The following is a 16,545-nucleotide window of genomic DNA, read 5'->3' as shown; positions in this document are numbered from 1 at the left end:
ATCTCAATCCTTCGGTTTTACAAATAAATATTAAAAACCGCAAAGAATCCATGACAATAAGGATAGGTTATAAGTCGATTTTTTGTACAAAAACGCAACAAATCAGTTCAAAAATGGTCTTAAAATGTTGGCCAATTAATTCTGGGAAAAGTTTTTTAAATTTTCTTTTTATTTACATTATTTAAATATGTACACACATTTCATAGAATGGAAATTTTCATGAAAGGGTCAACGGAGCAAATTGTCTGCTGTTTGATATTCTGTCTCTGTCTACAAAAGAACTGTACACATGGTGGGGGAGGGCGGGAGGATGGGCATTGGCAGATCACCGAAGGGAATGGGAGAGGCAAGCATTCTAGATTGGATTAACCCATCGACGGCGCCTGTCAAAACTCTTCCCCTGCCTTCCCCTGTTCCTCTCCAAGAATTTCGGCTGTTATCACAAACTAAAACTAAATTTTAAGTCGTACGTTGAGGGTTGCTTGGCGGGGGAGAGGGTGGCAAATTGGCTGGGTGACAGGGTCCAGGTTGTTGGCCTATTTTGTTCATTTTGATAATGTCGACTTGCTTATGCGCTCGCCTTTCGCCCGACTTCGATTCTCCAGTGGCCCTCGTAAGCGTTGCAATTGGATCTACTTTTTGTGGAGATAGCCTCCGTGGCCGGAGACGCCGTACGAGGAGATTCCGTGACCGGAGCTGCCGTACGAGGAGATGCCATGGCCGGAGTAGCCTTGGCCGGCGTAGCCGAGCCCGGACAGACCGTGCCCAGAGATACCGTGTCCGGAGATGCCGTGGCTAATGTAGGCCGGAGCGGGGGCGGCGACGGTGTGGGTAACGGCAACGGCAGGCTTTACATGGCTCTCAACATGGACGGGCACTGGGACGGTCACCTTGTAGGGCACTGGACGGTCGACCTGGACCGGCACCTTGTGGATGACGCGCTTCTCGACGGTGTAGGGGACGGGCTTCTCGACTGGGACGGGGTAGGGCTTGTCCACGTGGACTGTGTAGGGACGATCGACGGGGACCTTGACGGGGATCCTGATGACCTTCTCCACGGGGTAGGGTTGGGGCACCTGGACGGGCACCTTAACGATCTCCTTCACGGGCACATGGACGATCCTCTCGACGGGGTAGGGCTGAGGAACGGGCACCTTGACAGGGTATGTGACGGTCTTCTCCACGGGGTAGGGAACGTGACGCTCCACCTGGTAAGGCACCTGCACGGTCCTGATCACGGTGTTGGTGTGCACCTGTGTGGGCAACTCAGCGACAGCATGGGCGACGGGACCTTGTGCCACACCAATACCGGATCCAAGGATGGCTCCGCCGGACGAGGGTCCGTAGCCGTAGCCCAGACCGTGGCCAATGCCGCGCTTCTCCTGCTTCTTCTCTGCCGGCTCGGCGGGTTCAGCGGCCTTCTTGGGCGCCTCCTCGCTCGCGCTGGCTACCAGCACACACATGGCCACAAGGCCGAAAATGAGCTGCAATGGATAAAGGAAAGCGAACACATAAATTAAAATCAAAAGCGTTGACCGCAATTGGGCTGGCCAAATGGGTTGCTTATGTAAACAGCGACTGCACCCGCTTCCGCCTGCCAGTCCATAATTTGGACTGTCATATGGTATGACGGTTACGCAATGACTGGAATGCTCACTGGGCAAACAGCCAAGTTCAATGGTGCCACAGCACAGCAGTGAATGTACGGCCAAACATTTTGGCAATGCGGCGTATTCGTAATGAGACTCGCAATTGGAGCAATGTTGTGGGTGATTGTAAATACTATTTGCATTTACTCTTTTGCAATTCGCAATTCGTGACAGTACAAAAACCAACATTTGCCAAGGAAATGTTTAAGTTAACCCGTCACATCTTGCCTCATTTTCTGCCAAAAGTTTGGTTATCAATTTGTTTTCCTGAATTTGGCACAAATATTTCTAGAACTCAGACAATAAGTTTGTTACTTTACTTATTAATTAAGTACTAATAAATATAAAAAAATATATTTTCAATCAGCTATAATGCCACCTAAATATATATATATATTACTTTCTTCTGTGTCAATTTTAAGCTTATGAAAAAATTCGGCACACGCTTTATCTCCTTTGAAGAAGCATTTCAATAATTAACCCCAAACGACTTTACTTTTCTGAATTATTTCAAATGCACTGGAACTACCACACCGAACGGACTGAGTTTTGCAATAAATAATTGTATTTAAAAGCCACTTTAACTGTCCAAGCTCAACTTTTGTTGTCGTCTTTTTTTTATGTATATAAATTCACTTTGGAACAGAACACTCAAGCAGGGACCGAACATACCATGGATTTCATTTTGCACTGGGCTTTGCACTTAATAACTTTGGATCAAGAGGGGCTCGTATGTCTCCACCAACCCGCAACAGTAGACTGAATAATATCGCATGGACGTCTCGAGCTTTTATATGGCCGTTGCTACCGCGGGACTGTCTTCTGCGGTGGCTGCGCAGTCGCTGCGAGCCAAGATCGAGGGTTACAGGCGTCTGCGCAGCAGCCCGACCAAAAAGCTCCTCAGCTCTCTCCCTCTCTCTTATTTGTTAGTTCTCTGCCTGAAGGAAACACGTCAACCAAAAGCTCTTTTGGGGTGGGTTGCTCTCACGTACACTGTCCGTGTCATTTGTGTGAGCACGCGTCTGCATGGGTGCGTATCTGTGAGAATCCGTGTGAACGAGCTAAAGTCGAGCTGATGTGGGTCCACTTACAGTTGGTAGACGGCGAGTAGCTTGGCTGGGCCACAAGTCGATATCAATTGAAGATGACAATAATAATAAAATATTGCTTTAAAGTTGATAAACAACTGTTTTAATTATTGGATCCGAATTGTTATTAATAAATACAAAAATTATTGTAAAAGAATAATATAAATTGTATAAAAATAATATAAATTGTATAAGAAAATAAACAACCGAACCGAACAAACGTTAGTGGTTCAAATGATAATTACTTAACAGCATGTCCAGTAGCCTGCTTAGGGTTTGCGGACTCAACAACCGATAAGATAACTGAAATAAGATTGCCAAGTACCCAAAAGAGGAAATTTAATAATTGTCTGCGAAAGACAGATCTTAAATAAAGTTGAAACACGGCTCAAAAAAAAATTGTAGCAGATTTGTTTGGAAATCATATCCACTGAAGTTTGTGTTCCCCAAAGGCTGTAGCAGCTATGTATGTAGGTACTTAAATAAATTACGTTCTGTCATTGGTGACTAATATCCATCAAATCTTGAAATTAGGCAAAGCAAAATATGCTCCATAATCGTTAGTAAAATTCACATTAGCCACACACTGACAACATTCGGCAAGGCAACACTAGAGACTGCAGTTGCAGTTGCATTTTCGATGTACATAAATGTTCAGCTGGAAAACATGCGCCGCGGAGTCTGCCAGGCTTGGTTCTGTGCAGTTCGTTTCTAGGGGCTTCGTGACTGAACTTTTGATCTCTGATTTGTGTTTTGCTCAGTGTTTTTTTTAGTTTTTAGTTTTTGGCAAAGCTTAGACCGAGCCTCGATATAGGTGCAATGATTGAATGGGTCTTGTCTGTGGCGAATTGTGCCTGTGTGTGTGGGTAATTTGACATTTTAATGCTGCCTAGGAAATACTCGCCAATGGCCATGTAAATGGAACGTGTGAACAATGAGTAGACCACAGCGGTCATAAAGGAGAACACTCCGAACAACCAACAAAAATAGCGCTAGATTTATGTGCATTAAATTAATTGCTGATATAATGTCCGAACATAATGGCATCTGGCGGATTGGGCTTTGTAATGTGCAGTTGAAGGCGAAGGTCGTCCATCATCAACAACACAATCGGTGGCGCGGAGTCTCAGTCAAAGTTGAACCACATTCGAGGGAGTAGGCAAGGGGACAGGGGTCCGGCGGGTGGTAGGCCTTCCCTTGGTGGCGCTTCTTTTGTGGTTAGCCATCGCTTTGGCGATGGTTGGGCTGCAGAACCACAGCACTGCAATCGTGCGGATGACTTGCGAGCTTCGATATAAATTATGCAGACCCAAAATGAAATCAACAATTCATAGAGATCAGCCCCGAGCTCAAGTTCAAGTTTATTTTTGTTCAGTCGGGTTTCTTTGTTTGCCTTCTTGTATGGTTTTTCTAGATCACTTTCAATTTGTTGTTGACAGAGATGAATCGAAGCTCCAAACAAGCAGAGTTGCGTACCTAAACAGCGTGAGGAGTGTATGTTGGGAGTGTTCGACTTTCTTTAAACATGGTTTAACAGTTAAATATTCTTGGAATAACTATATCAGACAGCTGTTAAAAAATATCTGTTAGCCAATAATTAAATGAAAAGGTTTAAATTATAATCGAAAGGGTTAATAAAAGGGAATAATCTAAACAAACAAAGTTCTCTCTCCCTTTACATTCATAATTTTCTCATAATGTTTTTAAGTGTTTGCTTTTGTGTTTAATGATTTAATAGTTTTATTTGGCTAATTACCAATGCAAAATGTTTGTTGCGTGCCTTTGAAAATGGTTAAGAGCAAATAAAACGACAATGGCTAAATTTTTCTAAGACAAAAAAGTTGAACTATTAGATGTATCGGAAGTTCTTTCGAAAATAAATTAGAAAGTATGTGAGATATGTGATCATCTCTGGTGATCAAACCAATTATGAACTGATAGTTTATTCAATATCAATCGATTATGCAGATACATCGGACATCTATTAGCATATGATACGAGTATTACCAGAGTCTCAAAACAAGAGAGGATAATCTTCCATTAGATAATCTGATATTTGACATTTTGCGTTCACCAGCCGACCGCCTACTTTATTTATTTAATTAACGTTCGTGTGACGTCAGGCTCGGACTCGTTCTCAAGCTGAAACAAAAATAACATAAATTCAAATTTGCTACTAAATTAGACAGTCTTGCCGAGAGTATCAGCATCAATATCAGTAAATAGACGTTCAAGGATATACATTTAAATCATGCATATGCGTATACACTTTTAATGGATAAAATATTTTGAGGCTTTTTATAGCAGTGTATTGACGCGATTGCTGAAACAAGTCATCCAGGTTTTTTGTGTTATTCAATCTTTGATTTTCTGGATGCATGCCCGAATATATAGCGGGGACTTTTTTTTTAATACATTCTTAAGTTTGTTTGGGAATGTCATTCGCTTAGAGAAATTACCAGTTGTTCTTTGTGCTCCGTTAAATTTTTTTGAAAAACCCCTTCCATTAAAATTAAAAATGATATTGATCTGACAGAGCAGAGCAAACGCCTTTCGTGTTAGCAGGCCATCAATTAGGCGAGTAAAGCAGAGTGGAGCTCGCAAAACAATAATAAATATATTCACATTCATTTTAGCGTCTTTCTATAAGCTTCATTCTTCTTTCAGCAGCTGAAGCAAGCAATTCAAAAGTATACAAATTTATTTGAATTTATTTCTGCTAGGAAGATTAAAACATTATATATGGATGGTAATTAACGAATCGAGTTGCTTCTCCTTCCATATATCATAGGGCAAATTCGATTTATCGACCTCTGCCTAACATTTGTCATTTGCCATTTGAGTTTGAAACTTTTTGCACTTTTGCGCCTGAGTCTACTGTATAATATACGTGTATTCCCGCACAGTCGCTTTATGCGGTTGCTCCACATTTGAGATACCACGCATTTGTCAATCGAATGCCGAACATGTTTCGCCGTCTGATCCGTGCAAATATGCTCGAAAGGTGATTAAGTTTTCTTTAATTTCATTTAACCGAACTGTGGAACAGCTTTTTTTTTGTGGAAGCCAACTAATTGCGGCCTAATGGAATTTTAGTTGATTCCTAAATTGTCTAGAGCGGAGTCTCTCAGATTGATAACTTGATTGGTGCTTAGTGGATTACATAAAATACACCTAAGAAGAAAATTGTATCTTTCAGTAACATTTTCAACAATTTAAAGGAAAATAAAACTCTTTAAAGTCAGGCTCCTGTTAATTGTAGAACAGTAAAAAAAATATTTACAAAGATTCTCTGTAATTTAAAAATAACAGAATAACATGTAGACTCAAAATCTTAAATGATTTATCATACTACTTAGCGCAGAGCGGTTATCTGCTCGGCAAATACCAAATCTCTAAGCGTTATCACCCTTTTCTTTACACCTAAAAAAAGATCACTCACCAAAACAAACATTATATTTGATAATCTATCATAATCACCAGCCCCGAAAGGAAGCGGCGAAGGTAAGGCCAGAAATTAAATTTTAAAAAGTAAATGCAGCAGTTAATTGAGCATTTGTCGGTTAGTACTTGTAGTTACATCTGCCAGGGTCAGTCAGAGCCTAAATCCACCAAAATTTATCATAATTAACGAGACGCTCGAGCGACACAATTTGACCCACATTTTCAGAATTGAAATCGGAATGCAAACGATTTTCTTCTGCCGTTGATGGCCCAACGATTTCGTGCTGGAGCTGGAGTATTTCGGATTGTGGTCTCGAGGTTGTGCTATGCTGGGCTAGAGCTAGGTTCGAGCGGGGTCTGGTCTCGGGTCTGGTGCAGACAAGTAACATTTGTCAATTGAAATGGCCAGAAAAACACAGACTTGTACGGACTGCGGCGGGTCGAAGACAATCGTGCAAAACCTTCGACATTTAATTTGGTTTCTGCTTTTTTTTTTTGTTCGGTTGCACGTTTGGTTAGCAAAGAAAATTGTCTAGAAAAAAAGCTGTTTACATGGGGCAATTTTAGTGCCTCTCTTTTTTGATGGTAATTGTCCGCAAAAAGGTCAAAAAGAGGCACAAATTTTTGATTTGCCAGCTGTTGGACACTGTTTTTCGCTACTGTTTTGCCTAAATTGTAGTTATGACCTCAACACCCTCCAAAGCAAGCCACAATGATGACCTCTAGTAGCGCCTGGAGCCTCTTAAATTTCGGACTTTAATAAACTTGGGAAATATGCAGAAATTTGTATCTAAGCACCGAACAATGGGCTGGAGTTGGGCTCTTGCTTTGACATTTTCCACGTAATTTTCCAAACCCAATGCGGCTAGGGGCCCGGCCCCGCTTTGGACCTTGAATTAGCAGACCAAGCCAATACCGCAGCACCACCTTCGATCAGAGCCAAACACGAAGTGCACACGGAACCAGACTCTGGCCTCTGCGAGAACCTGAGTGGCAGGCCCAAAAGCTGCAAAGAACTGGCTGTCCCGCCCTCCTATCCGCCTACACCAACACCTACCAACCACTGTGCATCGAGAAGCGAACTCGGCTGGCCAAAGACCCGAAATAATGCAAATAAAGACATTAATTGAGGTGGGTCGTTAGTGGATCGCAATCTTTTAGAAACTTCAGTTGCTCGGGCTTAGAGGAAGGATTTCAAATCTTGTTAATTCGAGGAATAAATAAAGACATTATTTTTTTTGTATTCATATTTTGTTAAACGGATTGATGTATATTTTCGAGTATATACTACTTCGATATGTGGATCATAATTGACCAGGTACTCTGGCTTTTTCTGTTTAATTCACAGCGGTCTAGCAGAGAATTCTTCTGAAATAAATAACAATTGGCTTTTAACATTTTCAGTTATAGCTCGTATCTCGTACTCGACTGGCATTTTTTCATGTTTTCATGTTTGAACCGAGCTCGTGTTTGGCAATAAAAATAAATAAATAAATCATTTTGAACTGCAGCCATTGTTCGGCCGTACGAAATCTCCGCAGCAATTAGTGCAAAAAAAAATGCACAAACAATAAGATCAGAAAAACAGAACTACTCGTAAAACAGAAACGGAGAAAACAAAAAGTTACCGGCCTGGGAATTATGTCGTTGGCTTTTCGTATTTCTCGTCTTAGGTTTCTTAGGCAAGTCTCGAGTGTGAGATGGTGTGTAACACCCCGAGATGTGATGTAAATTTATGTTTTAATGTGCCAAGCAGAGCAAGCCGATTCCCACGCGAGAGCCGCGATCTAATACAATTGCCGCTCAGAAATCTCAAAAGAAAACTGCTTCTGGTGTGGGTCTCATAACAATGGAGCTGTCACTAAAAGAGCAGAAATAATAGTTCTGATTATTACATCAAATGGCAAGCAATTGAAAGTCTTTTAAAATATCTCTTGACTTCCTTATCCTCTATCCTAACCAACTCGGTTTCCAAGACTGATCGATTGACATTTATAACCTGGTTTCCGTGCCGTCGAAAATCAATGAAGAACAATAAAAACGATTTACCTTCACTTGGCGCCTCCACGCCCACCACAATCAATGCAAAATTAGGCAAATGATTTGCTGCCACAACATATGTACCATGCCACGAGCATGTGAAATACAAAATTACTAATATCAACAGCACAGCGCAGCGCACAAGACAATGAGTGGGGGGCTGGCGATGTGGTAGCAACTGCTTTGTTGCAAATGCCACAGTGACACACTAACTGAGTGACTTCCAAAGTCCCAAACTGCAACTGCAGCAGCAGCAACAACAAAAATTATGCAACTTATTCAGAGCTTTGGGCTCCTCGAGCAGCTGCAGTCGGCACTGGATTCGGCAGCAGTTCATAGTATTTGTTGCATTCGTACTCGTACTCGTAACTGGACTCCAGCAGTGGCCCGACAGTTTAGTCAGATTTGGGAGACTGCCGCCGCTTAGCCTTTTTTTTTTGGTGAGAGATGTTTTCCTAGAGATTTTCCTATTCAATTTGGGGGACTATTAGATAGTTGATTGCCCCTTAAAGGCGTTGCCTCCACTTGGCTCATTTGACATAGTTCGCGGCATGGAAAAAGAACTTAAAGGAGTGTCCACAACCCAAAGAGAAACACTTTCAATACGGAAATTGCAAGTGAATGAGAAATCATTGTGGACTCGGGTTCGTTGCCTGGGTCTTTTGTTTCGTTTGGATGCAGGTGAAAGGATTCGCTTCGCTTTCGTGCGAAACACAACCGTGGACCATGCCAGGCCATAGCAGAGCCATAACTCATGGCACAATTGCATAATCCGATCAACTGCGATGCGGTAGCGTTTGTAAGCTTAATTGTTAGCTATTTGAGTGCACCATTAGATGGGGCGGAGACGAACAGCACCAGAAGTCAAGGAGTCAAATATGAATTGATGACCAGATAGGACTTGGAGTATGAGGAAGAATATTTGAGTTGGACATGTGGCTGAGTTGAACCTTCTTGATTTACACATGCCTCAACCTACCACATATCAACGTGGGTTCAATAGTCTTGGCATTTAGCTAAAATCGGATCATGTACCACGTCAATGGCTGCAATTGCATTGTGGCTAAAACGAGTATTTTGTTTGCTGGCCAAATGCAGGGCAGATGGAACAGCAGGCACACATGAAGAGGCCAGGTGGGAGGGCCTCCAGATTGCCAAAGACGCTCGCTTCACTTGACTTGGTCCGCTCCGACTTCGACTTCGATTACGTTTGCAATCTGAGATTCGGTTTTGGGTTTTAGATTTTGTATTTGAGTTTTGAGTTTTCTGCTCGTGAAACTGGTGCAAGTTTTTCTGATTTCAACTTTGGCTGCCAAGCAGACCGGCATTTTGGCAAAACTGAAAAAAAGACCAGCCAAAACTAAACCAAATTAATTTCGCAATTGGACGACAACTATGTGGGGATGCAGACGAATACGTTTGGCTTTTGGCGATGGACAAGTTGGCGATGACCTTCAAAAAGCGCCGTTCAGCGGATTGTCGTTCATTAGAGCAGTTTCACATTGGGCAACATGTGGAACGTCTTTCGTGGTTTTTCTCAGACAAGCCAAGCCACCAGCAACGGAAAGAATTGCGAAAATACATGTAGAGCTTTTCCATTTGCTCCGTTGCCATCTTTTGTCGTTCGCCGTTGTGTCACCAGCGCTTTGTGGCAATTAATTAAATTTCAGCAAATATGCGAACGTCCCCCTCATCAGCTCTTTGCTCCCGCCCCCATCAACGCTGGGAAATATTGTTTTAATTGGGCGCCTTAGCGCTGCTTGCAGCAATTTGTTGCCAGCCCCATCCGATTGGTCTGCCCCACGATAACATTGCGTAAGCGCTGCCACTGGGCAGCATTTCCTACAGATGTTCGCGATCGAAATCGATCGATCTGTGCGCTGCGTGTGGGATATCTCTGTGGCTGTGGGCGTTGCAATATCTCTGATTTATGGGTTATCAGTGCTCCAGATATGAATATCTGAGAGGATGGCAATGAGGATGTGGTCCATGAATATTAATTTGTAGGGGATTTTAAATAAATACGAAGCAAGAAAGAGGGAATAATGTGCATTTGGAATATTGCAAAGTGAAAGCAAGATATTCTAATGAAACATTCACATTTGTATAGTAAATGATTGTCCCCGTTCAAGAAAATATCCACATAGTGAATGGGGTACAAGATGGTTTCATCTGTGCATCCCAATTTCTGCTTACCATTAGCGTTTGACGAAAAAACCACAAATTAAAACTTTGGCTTAACAGAATTACTTACATTTAGATAACATAAGAAACTGTAATAATATTACATTATTATTATAGTATTAAATAAATGTCACTTGTATTAATTTATTTGTTTTTTTTTTGTTGTGTAACTAAATCAAGTGTTTCTGAAAATATTGCATAAATAGAACAATTTGTTTACTCATTTGTTAAAGATTATTGACATTATTCCCATTGCACAGTGGTTTTTTTTACCATTAAATTACTATCTTGGTGATCATGAAAATTCTTGTTTGAACTAATTTGATATAATTGGTCCCTACGACTACGGCTACGACCCGACGGACAATTAAGTTTGATCAAGAGATCCGCTTTGTAATTGCGAGCAGTTGCACAACCCAAAAGACAATCCAAGTCAAGAACAAAATATAACTAAATACCCATATCTAATAAGAGTCTAAGAGTAAATGTACTTTTGAACAACACCTACGGGTGCAACCAGTGTCTGGTGAACCTCCGGCAAGAGCACAATTGTAATTTGTAAGAAATTATTGTTAAAGATACGAAATTACGAATGCATGTACAATGTACATGTAAGTGCAGTGTCTTTTTGCCCCGTCCCCGCCTACTGTTAGAGGTGTGCACATGGTGTCTATAAAGCCGACGACCTTCAGGCTGATCTAAGTGAATTCTTTGGCCTGGAACTGGTTCTACCCTGAGGCGGAGATGGAGACGGAGATGTATCGGCTCTCTTTAGAGTCCAAATCGGAGTCGAAGAAAATTAAATCAGAAATTAACAAGAACTGGCGACTTTTATTAGAAAGTTGTTTTAGTTCCGTCTGAACGGAGCAGCGTCCTTGGGATCGAGCCCCAAAGTCGTCGCGAGGGCTTTGGCCTCGCAAATAACAAATCAAATGCGAATGGGGCTGAGCCTCCTTCGGAAGATGGACAGATCCCGAAAGTAAATCTGCTGATATGGCTAGCATGTTTAGAACAACGGTTTTAATTGCCCTCATTTGGATAATACGTAAGATGGGCGGTCTCGAACCGGTCGCGAGACTTTCGGGGGTAACCGAATATTAAATAGCCCTAAACTTAATTGATACAATTCATCAAGACAAACATTTTACTAAGATCTTATTCGCATTGTGCTTGTTGTTTTGAAAGTTGAAATTTTGGTATTTGATGAGGAAAAACCCAGCGTGGGTCGTTCACTTGTCTTAAAAAGCAAAAACGCAAAAATTAAATATCAAGTGTCTTCTCTTAGTGTTGATCCTTCGATGACCGACGGCCCGTTCTACGCATGTGGCTAAATGTTATTAAAATTTACGACCGACTTTTAGAGAGATAGTGCCCTGACGTCTGCTGGTGAATGGATCGGAATGGATATGTGCACTCGCTTCTCTGTGTGACCTTGCACGTGTCTCGGGATCTCTGAGCGCTGCTAAGCGTGCACATCAGAGGTAATCTCTGGTGTCATTTACAATACTTGGCCCGTGATGGATTATTGAGTGAGGTCGCTTGAAGATGAGCCTTCCGTTCCGTTCCGTTCCTTCCGTTTGAATTCGAATTCGTTTCCAATTTAGGTCATGTCATCCAAAGTGACTGGCAATGTGAGAAGATTACAATTGTTAAATGTCAAAAGCCATGATGGAGAATGGCATTTAAATCCCTTATCCCCTTTACCGCTCAACCAATTAGTGGGTTCAATATTAAAATAAACTGCAATTAGCTCAGTCGTATATTTAACAATTTTAAAACCTTTTAAATGATTGTACAAGTTGAGCTATTAAAAGCATCGTGCACTGGATTTTTATTTTCACTTTTAAAGGGTTATCTCTGCCTTGTTACATTCCACAACGATGCAATTATCTAAGTTAACCTTTCGCTACTCTAAACTTGTAGTTACTTAGGTTTCAAATTCAAGAAAAAGAATCCATTTAAAACAATATTTTCTTTATTTACAAAATATATATACAGATATTGGAAAACATGGTTTTTAATTGCTAAATTATTTCCAAAAGCCAATCTTTGTCTCGTCGTACTGCCAGTGATAAAACAATTGAATATAGTATTTTATACGTTTTTATTTTATTTAGGTATCCTTAAATGATTGTCACATGTGTATTTCAGTTGCTGTCTGTCTATTCAATTCATTGTGCGTTGAAACCTTTCACTGATAAGCGAGACAGCTAAAATGTTCATAAATGTTGGAATTTATGGAACATTTAGCTGATGTTTATCCTAAACGGGAGACTCATCCAACACAAGTGCTTCCATTGGATGGCTGGATTGGAAATAATTTACAAAAGGCATTTTTTGTTCATCTTGGGTTCTTAGAGCTACAGAGAGTGGCAGGGCGGAAGTGCATCTTCCTAAGGGTTTTTGTTTGTTGTTGCTTGCAGGGACAGACAGGTGGAGTGGGAGCAGGGACCGTGCGAGAGTAGAATTTAATTGAAAATGTATCTAGATTTCCTTCCGCTCATTTCTTGAAGGTCCGCTTGCCCCAATGGATCGCTCGATTGCCCTGAAACCGCTTATTTGTGGTAGCCGGAATGGTCGGCATAAACGGACGAGTCGTGGCCGTAGCTGCTCGCTGGGTAGCTGCTGACGGGATAGCTGCTGACTGCTACGGTTGGTGCGTGCTTCACCACGGAGTGGGAGACGACGGGCACCTTCACGTAAACGGGATAGGGGCGGTCGACCTGGACTGGCACGGCCACCTTGACGGCCTTCTCCACGTACACGGGATAGGGCTTGGCCACTGGCACGGGGTATGGCCTGGGAACCTCAACGGGCACTGGGCGATCGACGGGCACATGGACGGGGTACTTCTCGTGACGGATGACCTCGTAGGGCTGGGGCACTGGAACGGGCACCTTCACGTACTCCTTGACGGACACTGGCACCTTACGGATCACTTCGTAGGGCTGTGGCACTGGCACCTTAACTTCGACGGGCACGCGCTTCTCGTGCACAACGGGGTAGGGCCTGTCAACATGAACGGGCACTGGGATGCCCTTGGTGATGGTGATGGTCTTGTGCACATCGGCCTGCCTGCTGATCACATAAGGAGCGGGGGCATGGTGGACGGCAACAGCGGGGCCGCTGTGTCCTACAGAGTAGGCAGGGCCGCTGTGTCCAACAGAGTAGGCGGGGCCGCTGTGTCCCACGGCAATGGCTGCGGGTGCAGAGTGTCCAGTCAGTCCATAACCATGTCCGGCAACGGATCCATGTCCCAGATAGCCAACATCCAGACCGGCATGGCCGTAGCCGTATCCCAGGTCGAGCAGACCGCGCTTGTCCAGTTTCTTCTCGAGAGGCACCTTCTCGCCTTCGGTTTTGCTGGCGCAGGCAGATGCCACCAGCAGGGCGGCTAGGCAGATCTACAAAATTATATGAATGGTTGTGGCAATGAGTAAAGGGGGATTTAGGATCCGTTGATCTTTCCATATTTAATTCCCATTTGTTTTAACAGATTCTTTAGCAACCTTACAATGGATATTACACAATAAAACAGACAATCTTATGACCCTTTTGGCCTGCTCGATTGATTACCCAATCACATTAGAAAGTGATTGTGATTCGAGTATGACTGACGCCCACTTGATTGTTGTCTCATCGCCCTCCTTTACGATTCAAATGGTCAGGTGAAATTCGATCGTGCCACGCATAGATAATGCACTGCTGAGTTACGCCCTGCCCCCACTACGCCTACTTCCCCTCTTAGTCACGATTGCAAACCCTACAAAATGTCGCGTCCGCCTGTTTTGCGGCTTGCGTCATGTCACGCATGCGCAGTCAGCAGTCTGGAGCAACTCTTCGAGTGCACCTGTAGCCGTCTATTAATTGATCAGCTTGGCCTATGCTGGGCTGATTACGGCCTGCTGTTGGCTAGACGTGGCCGGCACTCAAATTATGATCGTTCATTTAAGAGTCGCTTATTACCCATGATGTGGTTCAAGTTGAAGTTTGTCATTCGCTGCAATTCCGGCTTTGTTTTGCTCTAGGAAGTGAGGGGTAACGTAACCCATGTAAACAAATCTATTTGAATAGTAAGAAGTTGAGTTCCCAAGCGATGCAAATATGAATAGCAGAAGCTACTTCTAAAGACTAACAATTCTCAGTATGCGATCGAGTCATAAAGCTTATCAATTCGATGTTGTAGGTAATATATGTGAGAGCAATTCCTCTGCAATTCTACGTCTTTACCAAAACTCTCACGCGTATTAACATGTGCTTTCGACCCCATTAATTCACACACATTCACCTCAATTAGCATTTACTTTAGATTTCTTGCATTCTGATTGATTCGATTTTAGAATGTTAGAATGCTATTTCCATTGTACTTACGAAAATTTTCATGTTGGAGAGTGATGGGGCTTTGGCTTGCCAAGGCTGTAAATAAACAGATAAAACAATGGAGTTTAATCAGAAATAATTGGAATTTGCTTCGTTAACGTGCACTGCATTTAATTGAAAACGCTTCAGATCTCGCACAATCTTGGAGCAAACATTTTCATAAATTTTGAAAACTTTTCAAATATTTCAGCACGTATAAAATAAAAGTTTATTTGACACAAAATTTGATTTAGGTAAACACTTCTTCGTTCTTTTCACTTACAAGTAGCGCAGAAATACTATCGAAATATGCGGTGTAAGGATAGTAGAATCCCAAGCGATTCCAAACCTCTGACTGGATGCTGTCTGTGGTCAGTGGCGCGCTTTTATACCCCCAAAGAGTTTTTGTGTCAAAACGAAACTGAAAACGCCGCCAAGTCCCAGCCGTCGAGCGGTTACCAAAAGCTTTTCCCCAGCCATCGTATCGCTCTCTCAAAAGCTCGCCACTGGCTTGGCTTGGCTTGGCATGCAGCTGTGTTGGTGCGCTTTGGTTGTGTGCGAGTGACTCGGAAAGCTGCAAACGGAAGCGCCCACCACTACCACCACAGTTACACTAGTGTGCCACCAATACAAAGGCAACAGCGGCACTTCTGTGCCTGTGTGAGTACAGCCAGTGGTCGGCTTGGCAGTGCCGTATAAAATATGAGTGCAAATTTGCCCAGAAATCAATTTGGGATAATACAAAATACACACTAAAATAAATTAACAAAATCTAAGATCCAGAAATGAAATTTATTTTTGGAAAATCCCACAAAATTCTCCAAATTATAGTATTAGTTATTTATGTTTCGGATTTCGGTAAACAATCTATTTGTGTACAATCTCGAATCTACCTTCTTTCAATCGCATTGTTGTTCCAAAAAACATCTGACGAGGAAAGGTCATATGAGTATTTCTTTCAAAATCGTCAGGTTTGGCTAGTCGATAAAATAGTGGGAACCTGATTTCCGGAATCAATTAGATCGCCAATAAAATTATTAACTCATCCTTTGCTTTGATTGGATTGGATGGCAAACAGCTTAATAGTTAATATACGATTTATAAAGATAGATATTATGTACATTAAATTATGGAGTAATAGATCTATCTGTTGAGTAGATCTGCGTGCATAAAATTAATTCGTGTTAGGAGGAGTAGGAGTGGATCATATTGAAATTCTTTTATGTTTCAGTCAGCCCTAGTCCAAATTCCAGCACACAGCTGCTCTCTGCTCTTCTTTATGATTCGATTTACACTTCTCATCTTTACCATCTTCGTATGGCATCACATATGATTCAGATCCATGACAAACAACATTGATTCTTGAGGAATGTCAACATGTTCACATGCTCTCCTCCTTTTTGTACGCATCGAACTTCCCATAGGTTGCGGTGGGAAGCGGAAGCTGCATAGCTGAAATACCTCGGCATATTTGAAGTTGCACGCACTTTAAGGAAGTGTTGCAGACTGTGCGGCTGTAACCACAGTACCACAAACTATTATATTCCAGGTGTCGTGTTTCATATGAGTATCTGAGTTTGATTGCTTACAATGTTTTGAAATAGAAGGTAGACTGGGACTGGGACAACGATTGGTACTGTTTATGGAATTCGGTCTGAAACTGGGATCGGGTGCCATGCGTGTGATCTACTCTCTGCCGCAAAAGTGAAAGGCCTTTGTGGGTCGGCGATGCAGTCGCCGTAGCAGGCCGTAGCGGTTGCATTTGCACAAAATCAGATTAT

The 16,545-nt window shown here is 42.4% G+C and overlaps 3 protein-coding genes across 5 annotated transcripts in view; 1 reads left to right on the top strand and 2 right to left on the bottom strand.

The window, feature by feature from the left end:
• The window catches only part of LOC117583882 (angiotensin-converting enzyme), a 41,027-nt gene that overhangs the window by 18,218 nt on the left and 6,264 nt on the right, over positions 1-16,545 (top strand). The gene's annotated exons all lie outside the window — the stretch shown is intronic.
• LOC117583884 (valine-rich protein) lies at positions 263-2,425 on the bottom strand. 3 transcript variants are annotated; one of them, XM_034272540.1, is made up of 3 exons: positions 2,322-2,425; positions 750-1,484; positions 263-689 (listed from the first exon to the last, which is right to left on the bottom strand). In XM_034272540.1, exons 1-3 carry the CDS (start codon positions 2,331-2,333, stop codon positions 633-635), a joined length of 804 nt encoding a protein of 267 aa, XP_034128431.1. In that variant the 5' UTR covers positions 2,334-2,425; the 3' UTR covers positions 263-632. The 3 variants fall into 3 exon arrangements, with proteins under 3 accessions (XP_034128431.1, XP_034128430.1, XP_034128429.1); XM_034272539.1 differs by having other exon boundaries at positions 263-696; positions 757-1,484; XM_034272538.1 differs by having other exon boundaries at positions 263-1,484.
• On the bottom strand, positions 12,491-15,154 carry LOC117583885 (zinc finger protein 512B). The gene is made up of 3 exons (XM_034272541.1): positions 15,048-15,154; positions 14,777-14,821; positions 12,491-13,809 (listed from the first exon to the last, which is right to left on the bottom strand). Exons 2-3 carry the CDS (start codon positions 14,786-14,788, stop codon positions 12,961-12,963), a joined length of 861 nt encoding a protein of 286 aa, XP_034128432.1. The 5' UTR covers positions 14,789-14,821; positions 15,048-15,154; the 3' UTR covers positions 12,491-12,960.

The sequence above is a fragment of the Drosophila guanche genome, unplaced genomic scaffold (assembly GCF_900245975.1).
Source record: "Drosophila guanche unplaced genomic scaffold, DGUA_6, whole genome shotgun sequence".
Lineage (NCBI taxonomy): Eukaryota > Metazoa > Arthropoda > Insecta > Diptera > Drosophilidae > Drosophila > Drosophila guanche.
The sequence above is the reverse complement of the archived record's forward strand: the minus strand, read 5'-3'. Positions and strand labels throughout refer to the sequence as shown.